Genomic DNA, 25,911 nt, shown 5'->3' on the forward strand with positions numbered 1-25,911 from the left:
TTACCACAAGCAGCAGTAGGGCAGACTACAACGATGATGTCATGAGATAAATCCTGGAACTGCTCAATAGGCAGTGAGTAATGGAGCAACCGACGAAAGCAAAGGTAAAAAGTGCATCCATCCATCCAGATATGCATGCTTTTTCTACATTCACATAGGTAGAAAGAAACATGCTGTTGCCATCATAGGTGAGGTTTGCTGCAGCTAATTCTGTTCTCTCTTCTTTCATCGTCACCCTCTGTTCCTTTCTCACTTGCTGAAACACTCACAAACATAACACACACACACACATCTCTTAGCATTGGAACTAGGAGGCATGACAAGATAACCTGGCACGCTATTGGTCCTGACGTCTCAATGAGAAGGAAGATCCATCCCTTTTGATTGGACAGCAGGTGGCAGTGCATGCAGACCAGGAAGCTGTCCTGTCTACAGAAGTAAAAGGCTCAGGCGAGGCGGGCATACACATACACTATACACATACAGTATGCACTTACATCATCATCATCGGGGGAGGAGCCTCACAGGAGTGTGAGGATTGCAGACTGCCACTGCAACAGGGATGACTTGGAAAGAGAAACACAGCAATATGGACACGCTTCAGTCCTAACAGCCTGCCGCAGGATAAAAACACAAATCTACGGGAGCCCAGTCTGAGTCCTGATCACAGCATGAGAGCCTTGGCAGGCTAAAGGTGACGCGGGGGAGTTGGGACGTGACTTTGGTGACCTCAGGACAGCAGCATGGCATCACCCAGGCACTACGGACACTCTGCTCGGGATATCACCAATGTGATGCAGAAGCTGCAAGGTAGGCGCAAAATGCTTACTCACTCACACTGCTCCACCTTGGTTTGCAGCGTTTTTAGAGGTGACCTAGTGCTCGGCATGACACAGCAAAACAGTATGAGCTTACTGTGACTGTGAAAAATGTTTTACAGTACATGCATCTTGTCCTTTCTGCTCATGACCCTGTAGGTGTTATCTGTGGTGTGTAGGAATTCAAGTCGTTGCCTACGAATGTGTGGTACGAGAAGGACATAGCTGAATGGTACCTGCAATCTCACAGTATGCAGTGCTCAAGTACACTGTGCATTTTTTAAGGCTACAATCAGTTATGTTTTGTCTAACATTCAGTTGCTATCAGTGCTTTAGTTTGCTTTACTTTCTGTGGAGTTTTTCCTCTAATTGTTAACAGGGATGGAGATGCATGTGGCTGTCAGTCTGTGCATAAAGCTTTGCAGTACGGCAGATTTAATGACTTAAAATTAAGGCTTTCTTCTGTTTTTCGTGGGGAAGGAAACAACCAGAGTAAATGAGATTACACGAGCCAGTGTGTGAGAGACTGTATTATGCTATTGTTCTTGTTTGCATTTACTGCCTGTGTTTATGTGTGCACATGCTTGCTGCGAGTTTGCCGTGTGGGTGTGTGTGCTTGCATGTGCACAGATATAGTAGAGTGCATGTGTGCGTAGCTGTGTCCGTATGAGTTTCTTCGTGTGGATAGACAGGGAAGCAGACAATAGCAAAGCTAATCCCCAGAGAAGCTGTTCCTCGCTCTTAGCCCTGCTGTAGTAACTGTCTTATTGTGGACAGCTATATCTGTTCATTAAATTTTACACAGGAATGAATTACAGCCTTTATGTAAATTCTTTTTAACCTTTGGCACATTAAAATGAGTGTTTCTGGCTTCCTTATCTTATCTCAGCTCTACTCTTAACTTTTCTTTCATTTGCATACTGTATTTGCAGCAGTTATCAGCTTTTATTCCGTCTTTCCCCTTCCTAGATGTAAAATAATGCGGGTGTATCTTTTTGGTACCATAGCTATTTCACAAGCCTGCACTGTAAAAACTGCATGTCTCTGTCTCACATTTTACCATCAGTAAGACAGGATCAAAATGATGATACTCGCAAAGTAGCAGGAAAAGTCAGGTGACACCAGAGCTGAGATCCAATATGGCAGCTCCCTGTGTGGCTTCTGAGGTGGCACTTTCTGTGAAAGCTGAGAACAGCATCACCAGCCACGTGGCTCCACTGCATCACTGTGTGCAGGTGTGGGTGCACACTTTGAATCTCGATTGTGCTCCGTTTGATCTAATTTTAGAAGCTCCCCCTTAAGCTGTCTCTCTGGCGATACAAGGACAGATTGCTGCATCAATACATATTCAGTGAGAATTAAACCATTTATCAAAATTAATCGGTGCCAGAATGTTCTATTGTTAATGTAGGAGGATACAATTCACTACTCAAAAATGACAAAAGACACTGCTGTTTTGGGAAGCTGCATAAATATCTACACTCAAAATGCTGGTGTTTCCAGATATAACCAACAAGGTATACCTGCAGCCATAAGGGAGTCCACATCTTGTAGCGACATTCAGGAGTCTCATTTAACACTACAAGCGTGAGCTGTAAATAATGCAGTTTTGTCCCAAGTGTGGCTTGTTACAAAAATACTCCTCTGAATGGGTCCTGCAGTTGGGGGTGTTTTCATCGGCTGGTGAAATCCTTTATTTAATTACACCAAACAGTCCGTTTAGCAACAGTTGCTTTATTGTTGATGTCTCTTGGCATGTAAGCATTTTAGATAAGGCTGGTCTTGTTGCCGTGGTTATCCTCACAGAGGGATGGACTGAGGGTTTGTGGGAAAAAATACTCCCTGAATATTGCCACATTTCCCCTAACCACAGAAGACAAAGGACAATGTTAATGACTACTGAATTACACAGGGTGTCTTGTACTTGTTGCCTGGAGTAGAGATATGCTTTATGTCTGTGTGTGAATGGATTTGCTTGGACATCAGCTGAGTATGACTTACTCTTTATGCTATATATGTTTTCCTCTGGGTGCATGATCACATTAGCTTATGTACAGGGGGGACGTGGAATCTGATTTGACATGACATTTTATTTGATGTGCTCTGGTTGCCATCCATCTCCTGGGAGATGAAACCGAACCTGTGATGATATCATCAAGACGTTCCGTAAGAATCAAAGAGGAACACTTGCGTATCATTAGTCTGAACATAAAACAGCTCATAGCATAAGTGTAACACAACGTAAGCATGTGTTTTCTTGTCTGTGTTATCATGCATTCAGGTAGTCACAAGCTTGCTCCCAAATGACGGCTGTAAATGAAATCAGTGCTCAGGGAAGCTTGCTTCTCATTTCTCAGGGTTGAAGCAGTCAGTTCTCTCCAGCGGAATAATTGTTTGTTTTTTTGGGGGGAAACTTAATTGCAATCTAATTCTTACCTCATAAGAGTTAAATATAGGTAATCTTATACCATTTGTATGTCGTCTAAAGCCTGATTAGATTAACATATTTCACTCCTTCTCTCAAGAGACGTCATTGTTCTCAAATTAGCAACGTTCCACGAATCACAAGGTACCATGAAAAGAACTATACTCCCCTCAGGCTCAATTGGGAAACCGTTAGTATCCATTCAGTGCAACATCAAAACAATCAAAAACTTTTGCCCCAGTTCTGGGTCTTTTTTTTGTCTCCTTTCAACCACCTCTTTTGGTGTACCTCTCTGTCGCAGTGAAAAAACAGCAATTAGTGACACCATATGGCAGAGAACGGCGAGGCCGCTTTGAACACCTCCCAGCCTGAACTCCTCCATATGCTGTGGAATTCACCCGTTTGTTGTCTCTCATTAATGAGAAAAGCGATGCACTGTTTTTCCTACATCTATCTCTCACCTGTTTTCGCCATCATGGGCGGCAGAGGCGTACATCCTCGCCTACACCTCTGGGTTTTACTGTCTGCTAGCATATCAAGCGGTGAAGTTTGCTAAGACTCATTGTGTTGGGACCACCTGCTTGAGTTTTCTGTGTGTAGGCTGCATGTAATCTTGTCCTTGTGATCAGATAATACTGAAGGAGATTGCAGCAGCCTGAGTCTCAGTCAGTTCAGGTCTTTGCAGATGTGTTATGCAAAGCAGAGTGACTGCATTTAAAGAAATACTAAGGAGGATGCTGAGCAGGAAGAAAGGTAGAGCAGAGGGTAAAGGGCAAGGGCAATAGAGGTCAGCACATCTGGAAGACATGAACGCACACCGAGGGTAGTGGATGGATGAGAAAGAGATGAGAGAGGCAGAGGGAAAAGCAAGAAAATGAGACTGGACAAGCAGGGGGGAGAGAGGGAAAGCGAGCCCACACACCACGTTTTTAAGCTCCTGATTGCTAGCGGGACTGGCACAGATCCTCAGGTTGGCACGGCGCCAGGGTGACATCCTGTTGCCAGGGGCGACATTATGGTTCGGCCGCAGCCAAGGAAGGCCCAAGCAGACGGTCACCTTGAGCCATGCCAGCCTCCTGTTTAGATCTGACACCACCATTTATCGTCTGCGGCTCCGGATACCATGGCTTTCACACACACATGTGCCCACACTCACAGTTAGACACTGAAACAAACACTTGGTGTTAAAAATAGCTGTGATACATCTTTTTTTTTTCTGCCCCTATCATACCACTGGGAGTCAGCAGTTCAGCTGAGTGGTTAAACAGACACAGAACGAGTCTTCAAGGCCGCCAGACCATTAACATGAAGTCATAACTCTGTTGTAGCCTCAGAACTGAGGCGGTAAGGCCAGTGTTGGATAAAGCCTCAGCATGAGCTATTATTTATTCTGCTGCCTCTTCTCCTTGTCTTTCCAGATTGTGTTTATGACTGGTTGCCACGGCGGCAGTCGCATGACAGCCAGCACAGGCTTTTTTCGCCCTGTGGGCTTATTGGCCATGTCTGGTTCAGCTTCTGCTTCTGTAACAGAACATTATGTTTGATAAAATGATGATGTGTCTGTATGTGTGTGTGTCACTGTGTGTGTCTGTATGCTAAGAGGTGTTTATTCATGTTTAATCCACGCTAGTTTCTCAGTGACAGCGTCTATTGCAGATCAGATTGAAATCTCTTTTGACCTGACAGTCATTGAGGGGTTGAGTGACATATCACAAGATTAGGTCACTGGGGTTCCCACCCATACAATATGGAGGGTGGACCAGCCTTCACCAACTCTAAACCCTTTAAAGGTCACAGCTTCATGAAGGTCAGAGTGCTTAGTTCAGTGTAGCAAAATAAGCATCAACTCTCGCTCTCTGATTTTGTTGTTGTTTAATACTGCTGGACTGTGGATTTATTTGTCAAGGACTCAGGTTGGGTTTTCTGCAACAGTCCAAAGGATGTGGTTCCACAGAGTCCATTTGATAAATTCAAACCAAAGGGGAAGAAATTGACAAAAAGTCTGGTTGTATTTACAAAAGAAATATCACCCCCTGTTGGTATTGTAAGTTAACACTACTGCCAAGTTGTTGATGTGATTAAGTTGAACTTCACAAGGCAGGTTGCTTCAAATGTAATGCAAAACAAGCAGAACCTGGTGAAACTGAAGGTACAAAGAGTCTGTACAGATGTAATAAAAGGAGCATTTTTCAGGATCTTGCCATATGAGGTGCTGTTGACCCAGTATGGACCATTACATTCAATCTGGTCCAAATTACAGTTTTTGGCCATGCCGATTCCATGATACAGTTCCTTCAGCATTTCTATAACATCTCTGATTCGGTCTGTCAGATTGAGGCATCAGATAGTTTTGATGGAGGTACAGAACAATGTCCCCACAGATAAAATCCTGACACCTGAGCTTGTGACCCCAGGACACATTCAGCCTCTGTCTGTAATACTTTTGAGTCTCATGCCTGCTCTTATCTTTCACCCACAGACACCTTTGTCCCTTTTTTTTCACCTGTCACAATGTGATTGGGCAGTTGAAAACCGCCTCTGGCGTTCCATTTAGCGCTCGGCGCTTTTTAAATAGAGGTCACATTGTGGTGGCTTGACCTCTAAAAGGTCAGCTGGCCTGTGAAAGTGGTAATTTCAGTATATCTGAGATTTAGTAGTGAAATAAGTAATTCCCAGTTTTTATTTTAATCTACTTGGAGCACCAGATGGGTTGAATTAATCACAGCGGTAGATATTTTTTGAATAATATATCTTTTCACAGAAAAGAGTATTGTCTTTCAAAGTGCATCTGAACTTGTCTGAACCATTTCAACGCAGTTTAATATCCTGTCTTTAAAATCCAACTTACTTTTCACATATCTATGTAACACACTAACTTTCTCTTCTGTAGTGTCACTGTTTACTCATCCTGGATTCAGTTACCATGTCCTCCTGTTCCTGGAGGGAGGGGATGCATCCTCCCTTATCGTTTACCTTTGATGGAAAACACAGCAATGGAATTGCTGTATCTATGAAATGTTATTTCCTGTTGTGTTGCATGCTGACATCTCTACCCTTGGGCCCTTTTTCACTCTGAGGCTTCCTGCTCCAGACTCAAACACAACCTACCACCTGACATGCCAAACCCTGTTATCCTACTTTTTAATAATGCAACAGTGTTCAGTGAGAAAAAGGGAGCATTCAGGGGATGTTTAGGACATTTGAAGGAAATGAATAATGCCTTTACAGACTGGCATTTCTCACTGGGCAGGTGGTTGTAGTCGGGGTATAACAAAAGGCCTACATCTGCTGTTTACAAAAAGAATTGGTTTAAATTCACTCTTAGTGAGACAGAAAATAGCCACAGCTGGATAAGCTTAAATACACTCAAGTGGTTGTGTGCGACAGGATTTTGTAGATGAATCTGGCTGTGTTCCAGTCGGTGTTTTTATTTCACAGCAAAGACGAGACTTATAACTGAATTTACTGCTCTGGCCACAGTGATTTATTTAGTGTGCTGACGCCAGTGCTTTAGCTTTACTCGTCCCTGTAATGTGCGGCGGGCCACTGAACCTGGATAAAGAGCTTAGACTGTCTGACCCCCTCCTACACTCCCACACACACACACTCAAAGCATCACAGAGGCACAAACACACACACATGAAATCATCACATTCATAGAGAGAGCAGCAGAGAAATATCAAGCTAAATGTTTTTTCAAAGCCAAATTGAGTCTTTCTAATGCTCTTAGTGCCACTGATATGACCCCCGGTGCTTCCAGTGGAATAGATGCATTGTATTAGCAGCATCTTTGGTCTGTTTGTGTATGGTGTTAAAGTGGGGTTGTATTCAGCTGGATGTATTTACCTGATAAAGGAGCTCTTGAAAAGGAGGAAGAAGATTGTACCTTAAATCCAATAGGGTGCAATGTAAGACCCCAAGATAGTGTTTGAATTTCTGCAGCTCTCTTGTCACAAATTAACCATAGGATTAATGGAACTTACTATATTTTTAACCTGATGGTTTCTCAAATGTGTTTGTTTCTCAAATGTTTTTTGGAGAGACTGAACAAAACAAAAATTTTAATACGAAATTCCCCATTTGTTTGACTTTTTTCTGTTTCGTTCATCAGTATGCTCATCTGCTACCATTCTTTTGTGTGTGTGTGTGTGTGTGTGTGTGTGTGTGTGTGTGTGAGCAAGCAGTGCAGGTGCCTAAATTGCTCAAATTACTGTATCAGTGGCCTGGCTTTAATGATCACTGTGATATTTGGACATTTTTTGTTGCCGTCTCTGCACATCTGCTGCTGAAAAGGGAGTGATGGTACTTGAAAGAGGAAAGGGGTTGTTTTGATAATCACTTTGACTTGTTCCCCCCTTCTCACTCTCTTTAATGTGGTGTCATTATTACTGAAATGTAATTAGCTATGCTAATGGGCTGGCATTTGGACTTCCGTCTCGGCACTTATGTTGGGACTGGTAAAAATGCGCTGTAAATGAAGTGGGATAGCGAATGGAGAGAGCTGAATGGGCACGTGAGGGCTGAGTGGAGGTGCTGGAGGGTGTGATAGAGGGTGTTATTGAGTGTTAGGGCTAAAGTACTCCGGCGGAAGTGCAGAGAAGGGTTTTTTTAAATTAGGAATTGTTGGGGTGAAAGAGAAGAGCTGGAATCAGGATGTGGATAAAGAAGCTATTGGGAGGGGAAGAGGGGCAGAAAAGCCGCCAAAACCTGTTAAATCACTTCGTGTGTCAGTGTGGTGGATTATGAACGTGTGTGTGTGTGGGTGTGTGTGTGTGCATGCGTTGGGTGTGTGCTTGTGAATGTGAATTTGTGCGGTATGGAGCAATTACGGGGTACCTCTCTAGTACACAACAAAGCCCTCCATTTAGGGCATGATAGCTTTAACAGGCATGTTCCATTAACGTTGTGCTGCAGAAGAAAATGCACTATGGCAAGAGAAATCTAAAAGGCTCCTCTAGAGCAACATTGCCATTGTGACTCTCACTAGAGCTATACATACATGCTACTCTTTGAATTTAAATGTCCGCCAACTTGATTAATATTAAGGTGATATAATTGAATGAATGCATTACTAAATTAATACTTGCCAGCAGAGTGTGTAACCTTGTACAGTATGTGCCCAGTGCCTGTCCATATCTGACCGACCATAATCACTGCTGCTGAGTTGTGGAGTCATTAATAGATTAAGAGAGATCAGAGATGCTCAAGTGCAGAGCCGGGTCATTTGGGAGGCTGCGATATAAAAGCAAAGCTTATGCTGAGCTTGTTCATTTTTCCTTGTCCTCACATGTCCTGTCCTGCCCTGTCTCGTCCTTTTTGTCTTCTTCAAACACTCTCACAAAGAGAACGTCACACACTCAAGCTTTACTCATCCACTAGGTGGCGCTGTGTCTCTGCAAACTCCCCATGAGGCTGCGTAAGAAGTCTCGGCTGCTCAGAAAGCAAATATCCTTGGGGTGAATAGATTACAATGCGAGCAGAAGCAGCATTATTCCACCCTCCAGGAGGCCGTTTGTTTTTCCTTTAATGGCTGAAAAGAGGCTGTTCCTCCTCTCCTCAGGAAGCCTTGCACCCTGCAGACATACCTGTGTGAGCGCCGGGCGCTGACCCACGTCCAACCTTCTCAACCTCTGAGAAGGATCTGGTGTTATGTAGGGCTGCCAGGGGCTCCATTAGGGATGCAGACCAGCTGAGGTTCAGTCTGTTTTAACCCTCCAACCCCCCCTCTCCCCATTTCTCTCTTGGAAAGACGGGAACACTCTTGAGGTCTGCAGCCTAAAGGAGTCTGTCGGTGTATTCTCGCGCATACAGCTAGACGGAAAATTTCTGTCTCCTTATCCTGGTGTGTGTTCTTGTGTGTGCGCAAGTGTGTGCACCTGCTCTCTTCCATCAGCTCCCATGGTGATGTCTAATAAGTCCCATGAATCCTCACCATCTTGTTTTGATTTTGTCCCGGGGTTGTTTTTCTAAACAGATTTGCTCTCCGGGGAAGTTCAGCCTTCCCACTGTCTGCTTTACAGCTGTAAACTGGAAGAATTCTCTAAAACATACTAACAAAAGCAGATATATTGTGTTTTAATAGGCTATTTGATCTTGCAGTATGGCTATAATTGGTCTTCATTATATGTTGCTGCCTTCCAGAGTTTCTGTATTAAACCAAAATCATTGTTAGCCTTAAAAAAGATCCTCTTGAATTGCTTCAGTACCCTGGATAGCTCCTTCACACTCCTGAATTGAAGTGTAGCTCCCCTGGAATAAGTTATTAGACAACACCTTCAACTTGGCAGACAAGTTGATTTAAATAGAAACAGATTGTGAATGAGATCATCAGTCAATATAGTCTGTTCCATTATTTACATCATTGATACCGTGTGGGCTGCAAAAACAGCAGTACGTAAAGAACAATAGATTTCTGTCCTGCTGTAGTTCTGGCCAAAGGATTTTCCTGCAGTGTTATTATTGAGCTGGGATTGTGGGAGTGTCCCACTGGATGCTGCTTTCCACTGGCGTAAAATTCTGTTTTCAAAGTCTGGAGTGTGCCGGTGAAGGCAATGTATATGTAAATATGAAAAAACAGGAGGGCAGGAATATTTCTTTGAACTCTCAGTCTGTCTATAATACCTGTACACACATACCCACACTCAAGCACATACACAGAAATCATGCTGTTTATACAGAAACGTATAGAGGACACTTGTTTAAATAAAACGGGTCCCTGGAAAAGGCTCGTGGTGGCTCTACAGCGGCCAGTTTCAGGGCTGTTAAATGGAGGAGTGTCAGCAGTGTGATTATCAGCAGACAGATAGCGGATGACAGCTGCCATTGGTTATTGATGACTTTCATAATTAAAATCCCTTATGGGGGGACCAAAAGAACAAAAGGGGAAAATCACACAAATGATGAATGGTCCTTTCATCTTTAAGGCTGATATAAGACCCACCAGGCTATTCAGCATTAATATTGGTTTCCAGGAAACTCTCTGAATATGGTTTCAAAGAAGAGCCCAGTGCTTTTATTATTGCCAGAGCTTGTGTATGTGTGTGTGTGTGTGTGTGTGTGGGTTAAAGAATGCGGGGGACAAAATATGAGGAAAACAGAAAGGCTGAATAAGCGAGAGCATAGGTCAGACAGAAACAGTGATACAAATCAGACAGTGATAAGGAGAGGAGGTTATCGTACTGCGCTACGCTACATGAGTATTGTCTGCTGTAATTTTCCTGCAGCAATAGAGGAGGTTGGGGTAATTTTGGCTCCGTAACACAGGGCTGCTTCTGATCCAGTTCCTTGTATCAGCTGTTGTAGCCTTTGCGGTTGGAGAGTGTCTCTTTTAGATGCTGAATTCACAGTAGAATGAGTGGATAAACAATACTACCACTGTTCGTGGTGTTTATTGCTTTACAGTCGCACTATTTCCACTGCAATACAGCTCACACATTCAGATTGAATTAAGGTAAAACCCGCTTTACATTGTTGCCTTTGTTCTCCACTTAACCTTTATTGCCTGTACGCACTTTAAACTCTCGACTTGCCATGTATTACAAACCTAACCTCAGATATTGCATTCACCTCTTTTGTATTCCACTCTATTCAGTCAGTGCTCGTTCCCCCGGAGAAAACAAACAGACAGATGTACTGTATGTGACTGTGGTTGAGATGAAAGCGGATCCCCTTTTGAAGAGCGTACAGTAGATCAGACAGGACCACTGCCAGCGATAGTCTGCTCCCTTGCAGGCTCTATACGTTAGAAAGCTACGAGGCTCAGAGCACCGCATGGTATTTGTGTGGGTGAAAGAGAGAGAGAGAGAGAGAGAGGGGTATTCTGAGTGCCAGCAACACATAGGGAATTCCTGCATGTCTGTCCCGACGCTGCATTTGAACATTTGTATGTGTGTGTGTGTGTGTATGATGCTGTCAGAGTAGAGCTCCTACTTCCTCCCCTCCCAACCTGCTAAACGGTCCCCTTCAACCCACCCACCACTGCTCAGTTCTCCCTCTCCACATCAGGACGGGGCTGCTATGACATCACTCATTCCCACGCACCCTGATTGGCTGGCCAGTGGAGGGAAGCGGAGTGTTCCCGCAGCCCTACGGTGAGAAATTAAGAGAGAGAGAGAACGTGGGAGGGAAAGACTGAGTTGGAGAGGGAAAGAGAGAGAGAGAGAGAGAGAGAGGAGAGAAAGGGACTAAGCAAGACAGATTGATGCTGAGGCAAGCCGGCACTGTGCGGCTCTCATTCACACGCGCGCACACACACACACACACACACACACGGACACACTTACACACACACAAGCAGTCTTTGCATCACGCGTACACTCACATCACACTCCCAAGCTGCTTAACAGGCAGGAAAAACACTGAGTCTTACTGACTCTGCAGCCCGTTGCAGCAGGACAGGACAGACAGGACAGCAAGACGTTAAAAAGCGAGAGGAGAACAGGAGGGTGAAGCCTTCCTATCTGCGATTCCTCAGTGCAACAGTTTCAACGCTGTCATCTCGGGAGGTCCAGTGCTCCGGGGAGCTCTTTAAAGACACCTCCCCAAAAAAGGGGGCGAGGCAGCAAGGGCAGGAGCAAGGGCAAGTGTAGCCTCTCCCAGAGGTCGCCGTGAATGTCCTCCCAACGCACTCATGAAAACCGGTGGGATTCGAGGCGTAGTCTCAGGTACAAGATGGCACGACGAGCAGGGGGCGAAGGCTCCCCGAAAAAGAACACATCCCTCAACCTTGTGACGGGGTTCTACCACTACCTCCGCGGTAAGTGGGACAGTGTGTGGGTGAATGCATGTCTCGTACTGATATAGATAGTGTGAGAGAAGGAAGGCAAGAACATGGTGTGTGTATATTTTGCATGTGTTGTAGAGCACGCTGTGTATGAGATTTAGGGTGGCACTGCAGTAAGGACTGTATGTGCCTGCTATATGTGAGCACTGTAATGTCCTCACAAAGTGTTTCCTGCAGGGGAGATTTTTTTTTTAGGGTTGTGCTGTGGTGTGTGTTAAGCAGAATGGGCAGACATTTGAAGGGGGCGTTGCCACTTTGGCAGAGTAAGTGTCTGTCTGTCCGTCTGTGTGCTTGGAGGTCGCTGAGCTCTAGAGCCTACAGCAGGTGAAGCAAGCAAGCCCAGCAGACAAGTACCAGCGCACTGCATGTGTCACAGCACAGCAGGCAGACTGTCAGGATGTTTGATTTCTTATGTCTATGTTTGACCCTGTGGTGGTTTGTCTGTCTGCTTCTCCCTATTTGGATGTCATGCATTCAGCTGCCTGTCTGACTGTCTCACTGTCTAATAGATGAGATTAGATCGGAATATACATTACCATAATGTCTCTTTGGGTTTGTTTCCTGTCACATTAGCCATCTATCCTATGGGGAAATGAGCTAAACAGAGATTCAGTCAGCTTTACGATTTCTTCGCAGGGAGTTTGTACATGCATTTCCCCCCTTTTCTGACCTGATCAACTAGATTTTAATGATGTTTCGTTAAGGTCAACTAAACTGTGGGGGGTAAAAGTGTGAACTCAGATGCTGCAAATGAGACCGATGACGATACAGGCCAACACTAGCCGGGGAAGGTAATCAAGTGTGTTACAACGCTGCTGCAAGGCTTAGTTGCGGCTGCCTCCCTTTGTGATATTGAAAGAATGTGAATGTGTGTGTGTGCTTCAGTGAGATTGTGTGTGCGCATAGTTCAAAGTCACCTCGTCCCTGAGACTGAGAGGCTGGCACCGCGCTCGTGCAGACATGGTCTCCAACGCACGTGCTTCTGCTCCAGGATGCGAGGGGCCAAATTTTTCTCATTCTCATCCAATATTACCGCCCATCAATATTTGATTACTCCTGGACCCAATCATAAGATTAATTCACAGAGCAGGGGACCTGCTCAGTGGCACGTATGACTATGCGTGAATGTGTCTGCATTATGTATGAACAACTCCCTCCCCACCTCTCTGATGCGCACACACACACACACCCCTCGCTGTTCGCATCTGCCCACAGTACCTAGTGACACACTAACCAACTTGAGTATAATCAAACCGTCAGCATTTTTCATTAAGGTGGAGGAAAGCACTGTGTCAGACGTCCTCTCTCACTGATAACGTGCTAATCCCAGACATATTACCCTGTGCTGCAGACGGGACAGAAAAAACACTGTCACATGTGCCAGTCACTGTACATGATTGGATCCTAAGTATCCCAGGTGGACTATAGCTCTCTTTTCTATACATTATAATGGGATGTATGTGCCAGTTGCACATGAACAGATGTAGCCAATGCAGAAGTCCCAACTGTTATCGCAAAGGCTGCAAATAAACAATAAAATTCTGCTACCAGAAGGGAATTATGATGTATATATTACAGCAGAAATGCATTGGTTGTTTTGGAAGAACATGGCTCTAGACTTTGTTCTCCTGTGCGTGCAAGTGTGTACATGTTTTGTATGTTTGCTCATGCACATGTGCGAGACAAGGCTTGATATATGTCTTGTCCTCATTTAAGTTAAGTGGCTTTTTAGGGGACATCGTCAGCAGACATCTATGCTATTGATTGTGCCTTTGCTAAATGGGCTTTATCGCTTTAGCCACCACAAACAATGCCCTTCCCCATATGTAGGTAAATCTGTACATTTAGGTGAAGGTTAGCTTTATTATAACACTTTACAGTATTGGTGCATCAGATTAGAACCTTGAACTGTGGTCAGAAATGAATAAAACCCTCTCATAGATCATGGATGAGGCACACGTCGTCTTCTATCATTTAAAGGGCATCTTTGAGTGCAGGGTTTTCCTGTCCACCCTTAGAGGAGTCCAGCTTTTGAAAATGCCGTCTTTAAATGTCAAACGCCTGCATGTTCTACATCAGTATAAGGTATGATTTGGTGCGACTGTGTTTAGACACATTAGACAGAGAGTAATAATATCAAAGTTAATTACAGTTGCCATCCAGCTCTGCAAACCGAATCAACTCTCCAAACAATAGACAATGAGAAGATTGTGTTTTAATCCCCGCTTTGTTTATTATTGCATGTGACTGATAGTGACGGTCTGGGCTCTGATTTACAGATGAGCAGGAGGCAGTGCAGAAAAGGACATTCACAAAATGGATCAATTCCCACTTGGCTAAGGTAAGAGAGTCTGGTTCTTTCCCACTGTTACTGCCAGCATTGTGTTGTCCCTTTACACAAACACTGGTGCTGCTGTTTGTGCATTGAAAACTTCTCCATTTCAGTGCTTTTCCACTTTCAGTGTCTTTGCTCTTCCACACTTTCGCCACTGTGCTCCCTGTGACATTTGCTCCATTTCCAAAACACACCGTGGAGCTGGTCATGGGACTGACTGCGCCAGCTAAGACCACACACAGTCATTCTATCTTGCATGCCTTTCACATTCCTTTTTATTCCTCCAATCTCATATAGCTTGTAGCAAGGATTTACTCTGACTCTAATTATCTGTTTCACATTGCAGCATTTAAGACACTGAATATCTCTTTTCCTGCAAGCTACTGTCAGTAATTAAAGTCTTAGTAACCTATAAGCTTTCTATCTAAAATGGACCCATTTAGATTTTTTTTGGATAAGATTTTTTATTTAAGACTGCCCTTTATTTGCCCTCCCAATGAGCTTGAACACCACATATCTATAACTTATATTAAACAATTAAGTTTGATGCAGCTGCATGCTGAGGGGACATTGTATGAGTGTAATTATTGCATTATACTGCATTAAGCTCCTCAATTTAACCCATTAGTGCTTGAACAGTGTGTCAGGATTGGGTGGACAAGGCAAATATGGCACAGCGCAACCCAATTAAGTGTTATTTCAATCTGTGACGCTCCTCTCAAGGATTCCTATTTGATTACGACAGCTGTGGAGGCCTAGAACCACGGTGACATGGAGCAGAACATTCATTTGAAAAGTACTCTTGGGGGAATAAACCTTGACGTAATATTAAATATCACATCTCATGACCGTGCCAGCAGAAAATTACAAACAGCCCCAATACCTAAATGCTTTGAATTTTTGATGACGTTTACAGTCAGCACATAATTTATTTATTAAGTCACTTTGAGGCAACAGAGTAGAGCCATGGCCCTTTTGCTATTTTATGGTCGTTGAAAAATTCTGTGGTTGAGCAATTTAGGAAAAGACAATGGAGATTCACAGGGATACCATTCGAGCAATCCCAAGAAGTCTGAAGTCTGAATTAAAAAGCCCTTATATGCTGTCATGAGAGTTCGAAGATAGGATTATTACCATTTTCACATCTGCATAGGAACTATATAGATGGATCCAGCCATTTATCATAGCAATCAGTGGGTGCGAAGCCTTCTAATTCGTACTGATCAACACATTACAGGTTATTTAATCCACACAGTTATACACAAGTGTAAAAACAACAATTTAGCTAAAAATAATAATTTTAGATTATAAAATACTATAATAATACTAATAATATTTATAAGCACATAAAAGAACCTATGAAACAGTTTATAGACTTAATAAAAGCCGTATGAGTTTCTTATAATTGTTTATAAAAGCCTCACAAACACATTTGAGTTTCACAAACTTACATATTATGTAATTGTTTAAACTTAAGTAAGCTTTGTTGTTACTTTGATAAGAATAATTCATACTTAATCATACTTTTATTAACAGTTAACTAAACTGTTTTCACCAGGTTTTAAAGCAAGAACAATGCCTTATAAGGGTTAACAGTTAAGTCTCCACTGGTTGCCTGGCAACTGTTCCACACCAAAAAATAGTCTGGCACATGGAGTGGTGTAGTAATGAGTCCTAAAACCTGGAAATTGGTTACCATTTTTCCACTTCTGGTTCCCTCGTCTCAAAGTCTATGAGTTTTTCTTAAATTGGTTTTCGGTTAAATGCCTGAACTAATGTCCGTGGTTACTACAAATGAAGATATTTACACGTTATGTTCTACGACATAAAATACTTACATACTATCTTAGATTGATCAGTTTATAGAAATAGTGTAAAGTAAATATCTAGTAAGACACTTAGTGTTTTTTGAAGTCACGCAACCACATTGTAGTCTGGTTATAGCCTCACACTGGCTTTATACTTCTAGCAATGTATTTAATGCATCAATGCGTTCATCTGTGAAGATTATTTTACTAAATAAAACATGTACGTATCATAAACGTATCATAACCATAGCTTATTTTCGACAATAATCAAAACGACAATTGAAAAATACTTTAGGCTTTTTGAGGGAACAGGGCGATGCTAACTTCCGGGTACTGCCTACAAAAATATGTCATCCATATACCACCCTATAAAACTGCCGGTAGGTGGATTCTGTTACTCTTAGTAACCATCCTAGCTGATTTCCCCTGTTTCAAGTGTTTATGCTAAGCTAAGCTAACCATCTGCTAGTTCCAACTACACATTTAATTTTTTTTTTTTTCATTTAAATTCCATTTAAATTCACTTTAATGAACCGATTCAACTAATCAATAGATTAGCGATGCTATCACAGTTCCATCCAAAGAGATAACGGTATTTGTGTCCCATGCTTATCTCTTTCCACCTAGTTGATCAAATTATTTGTTCTCCTCCTCGCCCATCATGAAACTGCTTACCCTTTCACCTGATGCCTGACGTTGCCATGGTGACACTGATTGGCCTATATTTGTCTTCAAAAAATGTCTCGGTGCTTATTGCGGCTCGGTAAATGTTCAGAGAGCTCTGTGATGATCAAGGGGTAAAAGTCATCTCAGCTGGTGCGGAGGATCTGTTGTAATGATGAGGTGCACTTCTTGAGGATGTTATTCTGTAGACTAGGAGAGATGAAATGGCATCTTATGGCTCTTCTCACATCTATAAATACTATACAAAGAACCATCTTAAGAGACACATTAGGCAAAAAAGTGTGAGACAGACAGACAGGAGGATAAAGAGAGAAGGGAGAAGCTTTAACAGTTAGTTTAGCTTTGCTCTCAGAAGGATAGATCATGCCCTTGGCTATGCGGATGATTAGGCCACTCCAGTTATCACAGGTCTTTAATTCAGTGCCTAAAGGTATGTGATTAATCGTTAGGTGAGTTGAGACATGGCGTGAGGGCTTCCTTTCACTATCACTCCCCTCCCCCTCACTTTTCCACTCCACAGGTACAACAAAAGAAGTCTTATGAGCTCTGACAAAGAGTTTCTATGAGAGGACGTACTGGAGCCGGTAATTTATACAGAAGATTAATGACTCTCATTACTTGGTGCAGTTCACCAGATTAAGTCACCAGTTATAGACCAAACTGTAAGAGAGAAGCAGGGCAGTACTTTTTGCGGGTTGTTTCTTCCATTTAAATAGAGGGTGATGTTGTTTAGAATTTGGCTCAGAATGGTTTAATTTTGGTCCTCAAGCAAGTATCAGGCTTCACAGTCGCACCCTGCGCAGCACTGGAGTGACAAGCCGGCGGAATTCAGAGAGCAGACCCCGAGTTTCCATTTGACAAATCCTTTCTGAGAAGGTTAAAGCTTAATTACGGAATGGCCGGTGTGAGCAGTGGAGGTCTCATCGCTGTGCAGCAGTTTTCCACGCAAAAAGCTTTAGTGCAGTAATCAGTGAACCAAGTGTTCTTAGAGATTACAGCAGCAGTAAAGTGAAGCTCTGCAGCCCCCACTCCCTTCTTTCTTCAGTGAAGGGGGGGGAGGGGGGGTATTGAGTGGATGACATACTCCATGCACAGTAAATTCAATCCCAGCACATCATGGCATTTGGTATGTGCCTCAGCCAATTTAGCCGAAAGGATTTAATTTTTTTTTATTTTCAACCTGCCAACTACTTGTGGCGTCTTCGTTTTTCATTTCCAATTTCTGTGGGTACAGTCAATAACACTCTCTTTTGGATGGCAATACCTGTTTGTCAGCCAGTTGGTCAGTCCATCCACTATTGGATGGACTGCCGTTAAACTTTTTACAGACATGATATTCATGGTACTTTAAGAGGATGAGTCCAACTCACCTTTGTGATTCCCTGACCTCTCTTCTGGCTCCATCAGCAGGTGACATCTTTAGCTTATCCATTGAAATATGTATTTAAACATCTACTAGATTGATTGGCACAAAATATGTACAGACATGCATGTTCCCATCACTATGATTTATGATCATTTTATCTAATTTCATCTCATCTACCATCTGGTCAAAATTTGTCCAGTACCCAGTTTACATTGCCTCTGATTGGTCGCCTACGCTGGTTAGATTTTAAGTTTTAGGCCTGAGGACTGAGACTGGTTCAGGTTCTGCTAATATTATCAGGGTAAGCCAGTCGGAGGCAGAGTTGGTCGAAGATGAGTACTAGTCAGTTGGAATAGAGTGGGTCTATGCAGGAAGCAGTGGGATCCAGAATGACCATGGATATAACCATTTAAATCTCGATACATCTTCGGAGTTAGAGCCAAGTTCATTGTTATGAAAGCTGCTCGGTGGCACATGAAGCCAAAAAATATATGAAAAATATAAAATTATAAAATTACCTGTATCTTCTGTGTTCTGAGGCCCTTTGAGCATGTGCACTAGAGACTTCTGCTCATCAAGCTGGCTTACTTCCAGTTTAGCGCCCTTACTCGAATAGGAAGAAGATAATTTCACGGTGTGGCTCTTCTAGACTTTCCAGATTTTTTCGGACTGAACGGCCCAAATGACTGTAGTCAAATGAGCAATTTGCAGGGATTGTGACACTCAAAATAATAACCTTTTGTTTAACAGTAAAAAAGGCTTTTTTGGCCCCAGTACATCACGTGATGTTGTAATTACACAGTTTGACCACTACAAAAGTTGGCTTCCAAGCTTGGCGCATCAAGCTTCAGCTTTAAATGTAAAAGCCAAACATGTATAATAATTTTCATATGGTGTTGTACACATTGTTCATGTTGTAGTCTTAAAACAAATGTAAATATCACTGAAATGTTTTATTTTATTGACAACTGCAGTCCAGTTGTCCTTTGTTGCAAGGTTTTCCTGCAGCCCTTTCTGTGTGATGGCTGCCTTGGGAACACCAAAGGCATTTATCCCATGCCTTATGTATGATTATGCCCAGGTATAATATAACGTACTGTGATTTAAAAGTTGAAGTTAATCACATTGTCGCTTTTACTTACAAAAAATGCCTTTATCTTCAAAAGATTTGGACAATAGGCATCTGGTATCGGTTCTTCCTTCAACCTGAATTTATTGCAATTCAGAATGAAACCCTTCAGTCTCCTCTTTGTGTCTGCCCCTCCCTCTGTCTTTCATACTGTTGATCTTCTGGTATCCACGGAGTCGATTGTACCAGGGAAACATGAGAGCACAGACAGACTCACATCCTGAAACTCCTCTGCTCACAATCAATTATGGCGCAGACACTCATATGTAATTAGCTCATTAAGCCCTTGATTCATTTTTTTAGCACATGCTGCTGAGCAGAGGAAATGGATATGACTTTCTTATTTTGTAATTAGTCAGAAATTTCCTCATTAGCTTTAGGATTATAATGAACAAATAGGTAAATTTAACTTTAATTAGCTCATGGTATAATTTGTGCCTTTGAAGGGGTCTTTGTAAGTGTTTCTTCTGTCACTTTATGATAGGGGCACAAGTGCTGTCTGTATATTCTAATATCCAAGCCATGAAATGACATTAGAAGAGGAATTAGCGAGAAGAGCTTCAGTATTTGCTAATTAATTTTGAGAGACGTGAGGTTAGTGTCCCTTCTCTCTTTGCCTTCTATCATTTTTCTCGCTGCCACTCTTTCCACTCAATTATACCCCTCTCGGGTATCCCAGATGTTGGGGGTTGTATGCTTTTCTCTCACACGCCACACACACACACACGCACTCCACTTGCACGTGCTAATGCAGACACACATCTCTGCTTCCGCTTCTCCTTGCATCTCTTTTTCTCCCTCACTCCCTTTGCCACTAATCTCCCTGTGAATGGCTCGCTCGTCTGAATGCCCCCCCCTCTCTAAACCTCTTCTCAGCCGCAGCATGTGACTGTACTTTAAGAGAAATCCTTGATGTGGCGCTGGCAAGAAACAGAGATATGTGGATTTCCCCAAGTCTACAAGTCTGTGTCAGGTCAGGGAGGAAGTCAATGAGTGGGATTCAGTTTGAAATCATCAGCATATTTTAGGATTTGAAGACCTCATTCAGAACCCGCTGAGCCTCTGCTTACTCTAGCTGTCAGTAATATCTGGCACAGCCAAACTCTTTTGGAGCTTCGAGAACATATTTTATGAGGATCTCCTTTATCCATGTTTCACAAGTTGAAATGAACGTCTCATAGTGTAATATATATTTTGTATTTTGGCTTATTTACGCGCTGTGCCACTTAGAGAAGGATAATGTTCAGAAAAACCTTATTGCTTCATAGTTTCATGTACATTTCTAGAGCTATTAAGATTTAAATCCTCGGTTTTTGCATTCCAGGGAAACTGAGAGAGCTTTGTGTGAGTTTATGGCATGCAAGGAACGTGTAAACATTGAGTTTAGGCAACAACTTATGCCGGGCACCAGGCTGCTACTTAGAAATGTCTCTTGTATATCATAAAAATTCTTCCTAGAAAAAAATAAGTAAGGTCTGAATTATTTTTCCTACCTTGAAATAAGAGGTTCAGTTTGATTTCAAGACCAAAATATTTATTTTTCCTCCAGGGCATAGAGTCATTTCTATGTGTCAGGCTTTGCAATAAATCAATATTATACCATTATCTTGATATTAGACTATCTGTCATCTTAGATTTTGGATATTGTTATGTTGTGATATGCTGGTGTTATCTTTTCCTGGTTTTAAAGGCAGAATTACAGTAAAGCCAATGAATCCCTCTGAACTTACCAGATGGTTCTTCTTGTTGTAATACTTGCCATTACCCACTCAGTCATTCTATAAACGTTACTGATGATTATTTATCTGTAATCTCTGTAAAAATCAAGCATTAAGGAACCAACGTTGATCCCTGCGACCTTGTAACAGTATCAGTATCGCAGTATTTGGTGAGAATATTGTGATATTTGATTTCTTCACACAGTCCCAGCCTTTATGAAGTGCTTTTGAAGAGCTTTTTAAAATATCAAGATATAAATTGTGTACAGCCATACAGTAAGAAAATATTGTGATATAATATTCAGGACATGCCCCCCAGTCCTATCTATGTGTGCTTGTTTTAACACGTGTTTGTTAAAGACCAAAGTCAAAAACATCTCTACAAAAAAGGCTGACAGGGGGTGCTTGTTTTCTCATATAGCGTGTCCCGCCTCTGGTGGTGACAGACCTGTTTGAGGACATCAAAGATGGTGTGATGCTGCTGGCCCTGCTGGAAGTCCTCTCTGGACAAAAACTGGTGAGTCTCATGGTCATTTGTACAACATGTGATTTGGCCACAGGCTTCAAACACTTAATATCCCCTGATCTTTCTGGATTATATTTCAACTTGATCTGATTTAACAAAGATCAGGGGGGTCAAACAACAGAGAGATTCAGTCGTCTGTAATTGTTTGTACTAGTGCAGTGCCCGTAGGAAATATGTATTCCTATAGAAAAGTGGGAGGTTAAGTAGCTTTTTCATGGATGGCCAAATGAGGCTGTGTTTGAAGATGGGACGTCAGGGATATTTACGTTTGTTGTGAAATCCAATATTCCAGGGTATAATTGGTCGTTTTTGACTATTTTTGATTTTGCCATTATATTTCACCTTTAAAACTATTTACTTGGTGTCATTATTTTCAGCACAACCTCACATGTGTGACTGTACAGTTATTTTTTTATTATGACATACTGTATTAACACAATGGACCTAAAATCACAAAAAAACATAAAATCCAAGTAGAAAAAGTTAGATTTTTTTACTGTGAAAACCACAAATATGTTTAACAAACCATTTTTATTACTTATAATGCAAATATAAATTGTTGTTTGCTAAATATGTACATACATTTTAAAAATTTACAAAGTTATATGTAACTATTTACATTTAAATGCAGGCAATGCTCAGGTCTGCCTGTGCTCCTTCCAGCTGAATGAAGAGCTGGACTGCCTGCTCCACATTCAGCTTCTCCCCATTGTTTTGACTCATTAAACAAAAAACCGACTCCACTACACACTAAACACACTACACCAAACACTACATAACACACTAACTATACACTCCAAACACGCTAAATGTAACAAATCTCTCAACTCTCAATATCGCTGTCCAACCGTCGTTGCCTGTCATTAATCCGCCTCCGTCCCTCCCACAACTTCCTGTTCCTCAACAACCAAACTTGCTGCTTGGACACTTTCGTGACAAAAGCCCGTTTTTACCGTTTCTTCCTGCACCAGACACAAAGCAAACGTGACGGCAATGTTCGAAAAAAAGCGTGGCGGACTTTGTTTACCCTAAGTCCGGTTTTGGACGTGCAGGTGCATCCGGTCCGTCGACTCTGGAGGTGGGCCGTGTGGGTGGGCTAGCAGTTAGCTACACACGAACATCCACAGATTCCAATTCCACTTTGTTGTCCGCGCGTCTCCGGATCTCCTCAGACCCGAACAGACTCGGTCCGGACTCGTTTAGTCTCATTAACAGTCAGTTTAGATGCACAGAACAGAACGGGACCGAACCCGGTCCAGCTCGCACCGCTGCATGTATAAATATGCTTGTTTCTTAAGGTATGTCTCGGAGTCGGGCTCTGCAGTTATTGGCTCTGGTGTGCACGTGACTGTGGTGGCTCCGGTGGACAATGCTCGCGGAATTTGTAAAGCATTTCTGAAATAATTTATTAACGGTATCATTGCAGTCCAAACAATTCCGACGTCGCACACCCTTGAACCAAGCAGCAGCCATGTTGAAACTCTCAGGTCAGTCTGATCCTGATCCGCAGAGATATTTGAGGTACAGATATACACACACACACAGACAGAGATTCCTTGCTTTTATAGAGAGATAATAACAGTCAGTGATGCTGTTCCAAATTTGTCTTAAGAAATCTCAAAAGAGCTACAGTCTTAATGCAGTCCATGTGAAACAAGCCACAATTACATGGAAATGCTTATTGATCAGCTTTTATTAGGGTGTTTGAATTGAATAGAAAATCCCAGATTAACAAGGACAGCTCTTAGTTCACAAACACACACACAACACAGACAAAGACATGTGCACACATCTTGAGGATTTTACTTTGCCAATATTGCCTCAGGTCTAAGCCATCTATGTCCTATTGATCCGCATGTCTATAGTCAAACACAGCTATGATTGTCCCACTCTTGTCTTTCCCACTTTATTTATCTGTATTTATTTTTATAGTGTTTGTACTATGCTGTTGTATTTCCCATTCTCGTGCTGCTATAATAACTTATCTTCTTATCAACCGTGTTGTTTTATCTAATCCACACTATGTGTTTCTTCCCCTCTCTGTTTCTCCATTTTTTTTCTTTCCATCTCCATTGTTCACCCTTTTCCTTCCAGCGCTGTGAGCAGGGCAAGAAGCTAAAGAGGATCCACTGGGTCGCCAACATCGGTACAGCGCTCAACTTCCTCGAGGGTAGGAAGGTAAGAGTTCAGCGCCGTCTTTTTATGTTTTTTTCCTCGTCTCTATTTTACCCCTCCCGCTGCTCTCCCTGCTCAGCTGCTGCCTCGTGGGCACAAACATTGAATCCTGACCTTGTGTGACCTGTTTTCCCTTCGTCCCCGCCTCTTACTCACTCCACCTTCCCCCATCCCTCATTTATCCCAAAAACAACATCCTCTATTTTACGTTCCCTACAAAGATTTTAAAAATTAGAAATACAAACACCAGCATTCGTTATATTTTTGCTGCCTCTGTTAAAATTTATTTCATGAGTCTGTTTTACCGTCTATGAATAATAAAAAAAAAAAACAAGGGAAATGTGATTATTTGACTATGTCTGTACTAATTAGATCAATTCGACCAATCCATCATACTTGCTGGGCAATCTACAACTCTTGCACTTTATGATATCAGTACAATCCAGTTTTCTTTCTCCCATCTGTTGTCTTCACTTAACACAAAACATCATACAGTTCCTTTTCCCAACTTTACACCCAGAAGTTGCTTAATTTCGTTCTCGATGTTATCATCCAATTGCATCAATCGTGTGAGATTAGTAAAACATTCCCAAAGCTTTCCCAAGCTCGTCCTTGGATATACATAAATAAAGCTATAAGTATGAGCTGGTGTCTGCAGGGACATTGATTTGTCTTCTTCAAGTGTGACAGGGTTAAACCGTAAATCCTACACCAGTAATCTGCAGTCTGGAGATGAGACATCAGTGGGCACTCTGCTGTATATGTCTATGTGTGTGTGTGTAGATCAATGTGTGTAGAAAATTAAATGTAAATATGCTCTGTGTGTAAACCTGATGTATGTCTAGACCCTGTTTACATTTTGCTTTAGGGGCCCAATCCCTTAATGTCTGATACATGTTCCTGTCATATGTCTTTGTCATAAAAAACGTTGTTGAGCGTGCAGTGGCATTATGATGTTTACATTTTATCAATCATGCTTGTAATTTGTTAAAATCCTGTGATGTATGTATTTAATCAGGCATTTTAAATCCATTGCTGTGATGGGTCTGCAACTTTAAGTTATTTTCCTTATTGATGAATCTGATTATTTTTTAGACCACGAGAGGTCAGAAAATGGTTTACTGTACTTAAATGTATTCCCCTTTTATGATATAAAAGAAAGACAAGTCACACATACTCACTTTTGAGGAGCTCAAACCAGCCAACAGTTTTAGCTTTAAAGGCAATTACCAAAAGCAAATATTTGAATAATGTCAACTATTCTGTTTACCTACACATTGTTGGTAACAACACCTGGTCACCTGTGTTGTTTTTGCTGGTCTGTTATTGTAATACAAAACACTTTCCTAACCATCTCAACCTCACATGGCTGTTTTGAGTCGCCTGCTGTGTTTTCTAATATGAAACCATGTATTGCATATATTTTTATCAGTCACTATCCCATGCTTCCCTGTGCTGCACTCGCCTGCCCCCAATCTCTTCCTCTATGCTTGTTCACCAATACGGAGCGGCTTGTATTACCATATGATGACCTGTTGTGCTGCAGTGCCTGAGTAATATAACCCTCTATGTGATAATATAGAATGCTTTATCATATCAGTACATACAGCACCCTCTTTCTCCCTTCTTTTTTGCTCCTCTTTTTCACCTCTCTATCACTGTCCGCCTGTCCATCTCTGCTGGATATAATCCCTGTTGCCTGCGTAGCAGTGATAGATCTCTCCTCTCAGCCAACCACTCAAGTTATCTCACCTCAGAGATGCTGCGGTATCTGCCATCTCACTGTCAATGAGGCGTCCCCCTTCAATCAAACACATCCAGAGTACCTCTAAATGCTTTCTCTCTCTCTCTTTCTTCTTCTTTTTTTTCAATCTGCCTTCCAGTCTGCCTACAGAGGATCTCCGGTCAGTATTCATGATGTTCCTGCACGTTTTTGTTCGGGTCATGTAATAGATATGGTCAGGATTATCTGCGTCCTGTGGTGCTGAGGATTATGCTCATACTATATATTGTTCATTTTGTGTAATCATAAAACAGTGTTACTAGATCGAGTTACATTTTGTGTAGTTAATCCATATATACTGTATATGTGAGATTATAGTAAATTATCGTAAAAAGAGAAAATGGAATTGATTACAATGAGGA

General features: G+C 42.2%; 1 protein-coding gene across 6 annotated transcripts in view; it reads left to right on the forward strand.

Moving 5' to 3' along the window:
* The first annotated feature begins 450 nt into the window (after positions 1-450).
* The window catches only part of syne1a (spectrin repeat containing, nuclear envelope 1a), a 130,121-nt gene continuing 104,660 nt past the window's right edge, over positions 451-25,911 (forward strand). For 2 of the 6 annotated variants that reach the window (XM_030404806.1, XM_030404809.1), the window contains exons 1-5: positions 11,345-11,998; positions 14,305-14,366; positions 21,487-21,582; positions 23,686-23,769; positions 25,650-25,670. In XM_030404806.1, coding sequence (XP_030260666.1) covers positions 11,854-11,998; positions 14,305-14,366; positions 21,487-21,582; positions 23,686-23,769; positions 25,650-25,670 — 408 coding nt within the window. In that variant the 5' untranslated portion in view covers positions 11,345-11,853. Of the gene's footprint in view, positions 811-11,344; positions 11,999-14,304; positions 14,367-21,486; positions 21,583-23,685; positions 23,770-25,649; positions 25,671-25,911 lie in introns of those variants that run through there. The other 4 variants (XM_030404808.1, XM_030404804.1, XM_030404807.1 and 1 more) reach the window with 3 other exon arrangements.

This window comes from Sparus aurata, chromosome 22 (assembly GCF_900880675.1).
Source record: "Sparus aurata chromosome 22, fSpaAur1.1, whole genome shotgun sequence".
Classification (NCBI taxonomy): domain Eukaryota; kingdom Metazoa; phylum Chordata; class Actinopteri; order Spariformes; family Sparidae; genus Sparus; species Sparus aurata.